Here is a 10,000-nt window from a genome sequence, read left to right as displayed (position 1 = left end):
AAGAAGAAAGTGAAAAGAGTAGAGACAGAAATAAATCCAAACAGTAAACAGAGCTTGGTTCGCTCTTGGGTAGCTTTGCGAAAATTCTAATATATAAAAGATATGAAGACGAGTTCGTACTCTCCGTCACCTCCCCGCTGCCCGCTCCCACTCCTCCCATACTCCCGCACCCCGATAACAGAGCCTAAGGAGGAAGTAGAAGAAGAAGAAGAAGAAAAAGAAGAAGAAGCCTTCTTCGAGATTCAAATAAGTGCCGATACCAGGGAAAAGTAGTAAGGAAAGCGCAGTGGTTCGATGTCGTCGAGACGATGACGAGAGAAGGAAACAGTGGTGAGGTGAAAGGGAGGATCGAGGGGAATGGTGTGCAAGAGGGACAACCGCCCTCATCCCCTCCACTGCTACCTCATTCCATCGAAAGAAGGAATCTGAACAGCCAACAACAAACGCACCACCCCGACCTTTATTTAACCTTTTCTTAAAAGAGTCTTAGGAGTCCTTCTTATCTGTAGTCGATGGCCCTTCAACGTCGGCCCTTATACTTTTATTCTTCCGTACCCTTATATACATACATACATACATACATACATATATATATATATATATTCTTCTTTTCCTTTGCCTTTGTCGTGTACACACATCGACAACCTACCTACTTACTGCCTGACCACCCCTTCCCTCCCCTTTCTACCATTCCACCTAGCCATCCCTCATTTTATATCAAACCCCCCACCACTACCACACTTCTTAAACCATCTTCTTCTTCGTAGTCATCGTTCTTGGACGACCCCGTTCAACCCTTCGAAGCTTCGTTTTAGACATTTAACAATCTTCGTTTCGTTAAGAAACAGAGATGTTGAATATAAAGTTGGTTAAAAATGAGGTGGTTGGGTGGGGTTAGGAGGAGGTCTCGACATCGTTCGTATTAATTAGCGAATTAAAGGATCGCGATATACCGAGGAGGGTTAGCCACCAACGGCAGTAGCAGTAGTAACAGTGGCAGTAGCAGTAGCGGTAACAGTAGTAACTTAGGCAGAACCTAAAGTGGATTAAAAACTCGTGCCGATCGTTGCTTCTCATTCATTTCCTTGTGTAAACGCACTCCTCAAAGTCTTGTGATTTTAACGCTGAAAGAAGAAATAGACGAATGCGGCCGACTTCTTATTATTATATTTCTCGTGACGATGCTGTTAAAAAGAGAAAAAGAGAGGAAAGTATGATAAGGGATGACAAAGAACACGATCAGTGCTTTAATCGTTCTAAAAGAAGAAGAAGAAGAAGAAGAGGAAGAATAAAGAGGATTTCATTTGATTTGATCAAACGCGAAACAAAATTTCACATACTATATGATTTCAATTTTGATATTTATATTCGAACTTGTTCTTATTTCACGGCATGTTAAAGATCATTCTCCTTAATCTACTTTCACGGCCAGCCACGTTCTAGATTTTCCTTGTAAGAGAAATATTAGGATTATTTTGATAACGCGAATAAAGTCAGAAAGCTCGAGGTAAAGCTCACTCGTAATACTCTCTCTGTCTGTATTTCTCTCTTTCTCTCTTTTTCTCTCTCTCTCTCTCCCTCTCTTTTTCTCTCTCTTATCGAAAGTTCCGCGAAAACGCGGAAGCATCTCGGTAGAAATACAAACTTGAATGAGAGAAGTTCAGTGCGAATACGTTGTTGCTGGCATAGACGCGTGGCTATAAGCGAATTCATATTTGCACATTTGCCCTATCTTTTCCTCGTTTCCTATGGTAGTAACTGATGATGGTTGATAGTAGTGGTGCTGGGCAATTGTGGTGGTTTCGTTTCAACGGCTTTTCTCGGATGATGTTCCTCAAAAAGCACTGTGCCAAGAGTAAAATCACTCGAGATGAGAACTACTTCGTTTTCCGTCCACTTTCCCATTCGAATTTATCTACGGAATTATCTTCGAAGCTGTACGTTTTGCATTTGGTACTCGAAGAGAACGTTTGCACGCTCTAACACACACGCATATAGACACACCGATACACTTATACGAAGAATCGAGAACACCGAGCGCCCTTTTCTTTTGTTTTCCTTTGGTACCAGCTCCTCGGTCCAGCATTTTCTTTTTTCTCAACTTCGGCAGACTTGGGAGTGCAGAAGCGCTACGCGCTGACGCTCCTGACTAAACACTGATAACGCACGACCGGGGAATTTCTTTGCATGTTATAAACATACGTAATCGTACACAAATAAGATTAGCATAGGACTCGACGTAGCGTGCTTGGATTTGCGTGAGAGTCATGTGGTTCCCCCCTCTCTTTTTTACTGTTTTTCTCTTTCTTTCTTTTTCTCATCCCCACTCTGACCTACACCCCCTATGCCAACCCATCCCTCACTATTTCATCTTCTACGAAGTTAAAGAGGAGACAATAGTTTCGTGGGCGAAAGCCCCTTTGAAATTTCTCTACGTATAATCAGCAGATCCGTTCAATGTTTTTTTCGTTTTCTTTTATTTATATCGTAAAAAGGAAAAAGAATTGTTCCCTTAGATTTCAGGGAGATGGGGAGAGGGGGAGGGGGAAAGCTTTAGTTTAGTTATCGATTACGAAGGAAATACTCAAGTTAATGTCGATTCAGCCGATAGTCTATTTACCGCTGTACCAAAAGCACTTAACCACGAAGGCCATTAGATAAGATCAATATTGTCCAAAATACGTATGGAAATCAGATTAAAGTGTATTAAATGACATTTATATCATGAATATTCGAAGCTTGAAGTGTAACATACGTTTTACAATTATCCTTCAAGAATCTCGACGGTAATCATTGCCCTTTTATCTATCAATTTGTCTAAATACAAATAATAGAATATTGTTAAAATGATGAGATATATTTATATCGTACGATTATTTTGAATTCGCGAAAGCCAATAGATTTTTATAGTTTTCATTTCCTTTTTCGTACCTTCCCTTCGTGAAGAAGCTCGTAACCGACTTTGATCGAGCTCCCGATCTCCATTTTCGTATTGCAGGCTACTTCGCTATTTGCAGCGCTGAAGCAGCAACAACAGTCGCGCGAAAACGTATCGTCGTCGCGGGATCGCGAGAGCCGTGCCGAAAGAGAACGTCACTCGATACGTGCTAGCCGAGACGGAATAGGAAGGAGTGGCGTTTCCGAAGCCACAGGTGGTAGCATTGTCGAACAACAGCAACAACAGCAATCACAATCTCAACAACAGTTACAACAACAACAACAACAACAACAGCAACACCAACAGCAGCAGCAGCAACAGCAGCAGGAACTTACCATCGAGTACCAAAGCAATGGGAAGCTCAGTCCTGCTGGACGCACAGTGACAGCAGCACCCATGACCCAGCAAAAGCAGCCCATCATCGCGCAACAATCGCAACAACCGAGCTCGGGTGCACCTGGTCTTCAGCCCAGCCCTCATCAGAGTCCACAGGTACATATATGTATATATATATATATATATATATATAGGTTTTTATTCTCATTTTATTTTTAATTTTTTAATCCGACGCAATTGTATTTGATTTATCGATCATTGTATGTATTTATCGTAAACAGGCCCCTCAACGGGGATCACCGCCGAATCCTTCGCAGGGCCCACCGCCCGGAGGGCCTCCAGGTGCTCCACCGTCACAGAATCCTTCTCAGATGATGCTCAGCCCGGCGAGCGGCCTCCACCAAATGCAACAATTGTTGCAACAACACATTCTCAGTCCTGGGCAACTGCAGTCCTTCCTGCAGCAACATCCCCTTTATCTTCAGCAGCAACAGCAACAACATCATCAGGTATATATCGTCGTTTACGTTCGAGAATATCATTGAAAAATATATATTATTAATCCTTTTTATTCGCAGGATTCCACGTCCGATCATGCGCCCAATCAAGAACGCTTTGGCTATTTCTCGTTAAAAAGCGTAAGGATTTATCGTTGATATTATACCTAGAGAAAGTACGTCCCCTTTAGAAAGAACAAACAGTCGCCATTAGTTATCGAACATTTTCTCTGGCAAAAGCAATTTTCTCTACTTCCAACGATCGTTTATATTTTTAATTAGAAAATCCAATTATCTAGAGTACATTTTTCTTTTGTCTCTCGAAACGTTGTAAACAATATTCAAGCAATTCCGGAATAATGCATTATTTCTCTCGGCTTACTTACCAACGTTTACTCGTATCCTGCAAAGTTCAGCTTTATTAGAATCCGATCAAATTTATTCGCCGACGAAATTCTCGACGAAGCTATCTCGACGGAAGTTAACACGTTTCACCGGTTGCGCGTTGATCTAGAAGCCTTCACTGAATTTGGATGCGATCGAAGAACGGCTTCGTCGGGGAAGTTGGCTCGCTTCACGGAGAGAGGGTTGATACTCGGTCTGTGCAAACAACCAGTCCCTTCCATATCGTTGCGATAACAATACGCATAGTATAAACCGTTCTCAGGAGCCCACCTATAACGGCATCCTAACGTTATCATATCACTCACGAGTCGGCCAACAACGCGATATCACATTTTTTCTTTCCTTTGTTTTTTTCTTTTTTCTTTTATTTTTTTTTCTTTTTTTTTTTTTTCTTCTCTTTTCTTTTTCTTCTTCTCCATTAATTCAATACCAGAGAAGAACTTATGTACGAAAATATATCTATATACGAGAATGACGAGAGAGAGAGAGAGAGAGAGAGAGAGAGAGAGATAGCGAGAAAAAAAAGTAAAAAGAAATCTTTTGTCGTATATGTCTCGAGAGGAATTACATGAAATGTTTTTACTCGTACTTATGGAAATGGTAAGCTGTCCCCATTGGCATAGAAATAATATGTCCACGTCCATTAATCGCGTGGCTCCTTATTTATAGTAATACGATAAAGGGCGTCTGCCGCGAAGTTTGTTTTAAAATATCCTCGAGGCGTAGGGAAGATCGGGAATGAAGTTGACTAAGGTAGGGAGTAGTAGTAAGGGGAGATAGAGAGGAGAGAAGGGAGGTGTTCCAAGGGCGAGGTAAGCAATTAAGCATCGCCATCAGCCGTTGTGTCTCGTTGTTTGTCTTCGAGGTACCCATCAACTGCCCTCTGTCTTCTTCTTCTTCTTCTTCTTTTGCTTCTTCTTGCCTCCCTAGCGAATTATCTGAGACATCGTGATTTATTCATCAGCCATGGCGGACGATGCAAGACCCCTCCCCCACTCACTCGCTACCCGTTTTTTTTTTGCTCCTTGAAACCTTCTTCTTATACATCCTCGAGAGTTCTAACTAACTAACTAATACTTGCTCGAAGGTAGAGACGAAATTCATCGGGAACGTATATTCGTTTTTTTTTTTTTTTTTTTTTTTTTACGATACATATACACATATTTATCCATCATCTTCCCTTTCTACTTTCCTTTTAGCAGCAACATCAGCTCGCCGAACTCGGTAGGAAACAATTGGAACAGGCTATGCAACAATTGCAAGAACAATTGCAATTGAATTTGATCCAACAGACACATCTACTACAGACCGCCGATAAGAAGAAGGCGTCCGGTCCGCTTCAACAGTTGGCACTTCAGCAACAACAATTGGTACAACAGTTTCAGATAACGCAGAGACAATATCTATTGCAGCAGGGTCTTGGTCTTCAAGGTCACAATCCTTCCTCAGGTAGGAATATCAATGTAAATAAATATCATGTTTGATCATTGAAATTAGACATACCTTATTTCGTCTCGATTATTTTAAGAATTTATTTTAAAAAGAAAAGGAAAGAAATTAAAAGAAAATTAATAAAAAAAAAAAAAAAAAAAAACATATATATATATATATATAATCTATTTATCGATCAAGAAAGTAACGTGTTAAGGATGTTTCCCTTTTGATTTGAAGACGAGAACAAGCCCATCGTCACCACCTGCAACACCGAAAACTCTCCTTTACGTTCGATGCTATCCCAGAAAAGTACCCTCCATAGGGATGCTATAGGTATCCTCCCTCCCTCCCCCCTCTCTCTCTTTCTCTTTCATACCTACCCTTCGGTCCCTCTTTCTCCTCTCATTCCCCTTTCCCATTCTTTTTACCCCGGGCTAAACTTTTCCACGTACAAGTGTTTCGGTTGCGGTCGATCTCGTTTGACTATGTTATTCTTTCTTACGCGACTGTATAAAGTATAGAAAGAGAAAAAGAGAGGGTAAAGAGAAAGGTAAAGGTAGAAGACTGGCTCGATAAGCAGCAGTCAGAGGTCGCACGCTACTTTCCATTCGGAAATTCACGTGTGAAACAAACTTATCCTCCATTTCCTACATTCAAATCGATTCTTTTTCTCTCTTTGTCTATTCATCTATAATTATGTACAATATATATATATATATGTTCTTCTTTTACTATTTCTTTCTTTTCAAATTTATTTTTCATTATCAAATCTTAATATTCAAATATATTCTCACGTTATCATTATTAAATGTTGTCGTATTAAGAACATATAGAAAGAAAAAAGAAAAGAAAAAGAAAAAAAAAAAAAGCAAAAGAAAAAAGAACGATGAAAAATACGTGCTAAGTTAATATCTCAAAGTCAGGTATTACTATGTGTACTTTGTAAACCGTAGGTCTTCAACCCGGAGAAGGTTTACCAACATGGAAGTCCGAAACGTCAGATGGTTCGGAATCTCATCAAAATTCCAGCGTCCCGAAATCTGGTGGATTGAACGGTAGAAAAATTATTTTCTTTTATTTCTTTTCTTTCTTCTTTTATTTTTCTTTATCTTCCCTTTTATTTTCTAATTCATTTACTTTCTCGTTACAAGTCTTTCTTTTTCTTTTTTTCTTACGTTAATTAAGCAAAACATTTTGTCCGTCATTCGACGATTGTTTTGACAAAGTCGTATGCATTTTTTTTTCTTCGTTTTTTCTTCTTCTTCTTCTTCTTTTTTCATGCTTATCATTATTTTACGTTATTGTACTATTTTCTCTCCTGGACTATCCCAGGACTTCTGAATTCGATAGTTTCGGGTCGGCGATCGGAAATGAACGGTACGACGCCGTTGGACGAAAAACCACTCGACGTTTCATGCAACGACAAGGCTCATCCCCTTTACGGTCACGGGGTTTGCAAATGGCCGGGCTGTGAAGTTATTTGCGAAGACTATCAAGCATTCCTTAAGTGAGTATTACGTTATATCTTCGTTATCGAAAATAGCTCGAATAAATTTCGATCGTTCAATAATTTCGTCGACGTTTATAACATTTGAAGTACACAGGCATACAATTAATAATCCATTCGTTGTATTAATTGATTTTTATGAAAAATAAAGAAGGAAAAAAAAATAAAAGACGTGTACTTTAAATCAACTTTAAAATCGATTAAGATTTAACTATTTCATTGACAATACCAATAGCTTTATAATCGTCGGCAATTGATTAAATATTTTTCTATTCTTCTTAAGACTGTAATACTATGAAAAAAAGAAAAAAAACGAAAAATTATTAAATATCAATAATATTTTATATATATATATATAAAAAGAAAAAAGAAAGAACTTAGTTACGGGACAGAACATTAAAATATTCTTTGGACTTTCGTGAAGCTTAACATTTGAAAGCTTCGTCATAAGTTTGGTAAGTGAGGAGTGCTCGATGAAAAGAGAGATAGACAAAGAGAGAAAGAGAGAGAGAGAGAGAAAGAGAGAAAGAGAGAAAGAGAGAGAGAGAGTCGCTGAAGTCAGCGTATCTTTCTCATTGACAAGCCGCAGCTTCATCGTTGGAAGCTCGAAGTCACTCTCGAGAATCTTAGTAATCACGTAGCGGCTCGTCGGCGCGAGTCGAGACTCCCTCAAACAAGCCGTTACTTAAAAAAGGATGAAGAAGAAGAAGAAAGAGGAGAAGGAACGAGAGAGAGAAGGAAAAAAAAGAAAAACGCTAATTACCTTTGTCTCATTAATATTCAGGACATTCGACCGCATCGTTATGCCCCTCGGTCTAATCCCTTTGCGGCCCTTCCCCCCCTTTCCTCTTCCTCCTTCTCCCAACCCACCCCTCATCCCCCCATTGCTACCTCCTCCTCTCTCTCTCTCTCTCTCTTTCTCTCTCTCTTCCTCGTCTTGGACTCACTTCAAAACCAACTACCACCACCCAACCTTTTCTTTCTACCTTTTTTCTTCCTTTTTAACGTACAACGCGACTCCCACGCGTTTTCTTTGTTCCTCTGTCGAATTCTTCTTATTCTTCTTCTTCTTCTTCTTCTTCTTCTTCTTTCTCTTTCTCTTTCTATTTCTCACCCTCGCTTCTTTTTTTGTCGATACAGCAACCATGTTTCTATCGTTCGTTCGTCGAAAAAAAAATCTGGAATAGTAAATCTCATTTGGCAATTATCCTTTTCTTTTTATCTCTCTCTCTCTCTCTCTCTCTCTCTGTCTGTCTGTCTATCTGTCTGTCTGTCTCTTTAAAAATTGTTATCGTCGAGAAATTCACTTCGGCGATAAGAAAAACGTGGACGGTGATTTTTATCGATCGTCTTCACTTTGTTGTCACTTCACTTTAAAGTTTACTCGGTTATTTCATTCGTATGTATTTCTATGCGATACAACGCATAGCATGTAAAAATATTGTCAGCGTTTAAAAATCTTATTAATTTTCTCGGGGAGAACTTTCACAAAAGGAAAAAAGAAGAAGAAAAAAATCAACGGTATTATTTGTCATCGTTGTCATTTTACTTAATAACATATATTTTGTCGCAATAGTATAAATACAAAAGTAATTTATTAATTATTTTTAACGTCCATTTGAAAGTCAATAAATTCAAAGTAAAATAAATATTACTTTTGTTTTATTAAAATGAAACATCGCATTTAAGAAAGCTGAAAGTAAATATTATTTTATTAAACGTCTACGCAAGTTGCAACGTGGAAGAATTACTTAACGTGAAAGTTATAAAGTAAACCGATCTAAGTTTGTTAAGGATGATACATCATAATCACAGGCACTTAAACACGGAGCACACGTTGGACGACAGATCGACGGCACAGGCGAGGGTACAGATGCAAGTGGTCTCGCAATTGGAGATACAGTTGCAGAAGGAACGGGATCGTCTCAATGCCATGATGCATCATTTGCATATGGCGAAACAAATGGCTTCCCCCGAACCACCAAAATCTTCCGAGTCTTCGGTAAGTTTATCGATCTTTTAATAATAATTCATATATAATTTTGTATATTGATTTTTTTTTTTTTTTTTTTTAAATAGATAATGTACTTGCGCCACATATAGATATCCATACACGTGATTACGTACAAATGAAAAATATAGTTATTAATGTTACGACAATGATCGATTTATTTTTTATGCTTTATTATTTTAAATTGCTATGGATTTTTCTTTTTTCTTTTTTTTTTTTTTTTTTTTTTAATTATTTTAAATTATCAATTCATTTCAGGCAAAAAAAAAAAAGAAGAACAAAGATAAATCATTTGAGGTTTCTATATTGCGTATGCATTGAAATGAAAACAAAAAAAAAGAAAAAAAAGAAAAAAAAGAATAAAGTAAAATAAAGATAAAGATAAAGATAAGAGAAAAATATTAATAAATAATATCGATATGCTAATGATCAGTACTTAATATAAAAATATTTTGAAAAGGAATGGCGTTATATAGTAACGAGGGGTCTCGTTATCGCGTAAACTCTTCTCGCGGGACGAATACGAGACGTGGCTCGTAAAGTCGGATATTCACGACGGTTTTGGCGTCGTTTCTGAATTTTACGAGCGCTCCTTCTTCAACGAAGGCCACCGCAATGGCATGCTTACAGCGACAACAACGCGAATTTCGAGAGATCGTTCGCGGTCGCCCACCTTCGTTTGCGTCTTGCTCTCCACGCTAATTTATACATAAAGTCTTTATTAATTATTCAACGGGGACGCGTCGATTTTCTAACGTCTTAATTAAAATCTCTAACAAGTACGCGGTAACTGTAGAATGTCGATGTCGCATTAACTCGTCGCGATAACTCTCTCAAATCAAATGGTTAGTAGAGAAAGAGAAAAGAGGAAT

General features: G+C 38.5%; 1 protein-coding gene across 18 annotated transcripts in view; it reads left to right on the top strand.

Annotated features, from left to right (window-relative positions):
* Positions 1-10,000, top strand: part of FoxP (forkhead box transcription factor P) — a 288,984-nt gene that overhangs the window by 258,976 nt on the left and 20,008 nt on the right. For 15 of the 18 annotated variants that reach the window (XM_085658133.1, XM_085658138.1, XM_085658135.1 and 12 more), the window contains 7 exons: positions 2,999-3,430; positions 3,556-3,783; positions 3,853-3,912; positions 5,376-5,625; positions 6,564-6,665; positions 6,943-7,117; positions 8,903-9,119. In XM_085658133.1, the coding sequence (XP_085514259.1) occupies positions 2,999-3,430; positions 3,556-3,783; positions 3,853-3,912; positions 5,376-5,625; positions 6,564-6,665; positions 6,943-7,117; positions 8,903-9,119 (1,464 nt within the window). The remainder of the gene's footprint in view (positions 1-2,998; positions 3,431-3,555; positions 3,784-3,852; positions 3,913-5,375; positions 5,626-6,563; positions 6,666-6,942; positions 7,118-8,902; positions 9,120-10,000) is intronic. The other 3 variants (XM_085658134.1, XM_085658137.1, XM_085658136.1) reach the window with 1 other exon arrangement.

Source organism: Vespa mandarinia, chromosome 7 (assembly GCF_050613455.1).
Source record: "Vespa mandarinia isolate Hongniang chromosome 7, ASM5061345v1, whole genome shotgun sequence".
Lineage (NCBI taxonomy): Eukaryota > Metazoa > Arthropoda > Insecta > Hymenoptera > Vespidae > Vespa > Vespa mandarinia.
The sequence above is the reverse complement of the archived record's forward strand: the minus strand, read 5'-3'. Positions and strand labels throughout refer to the sequence as shown.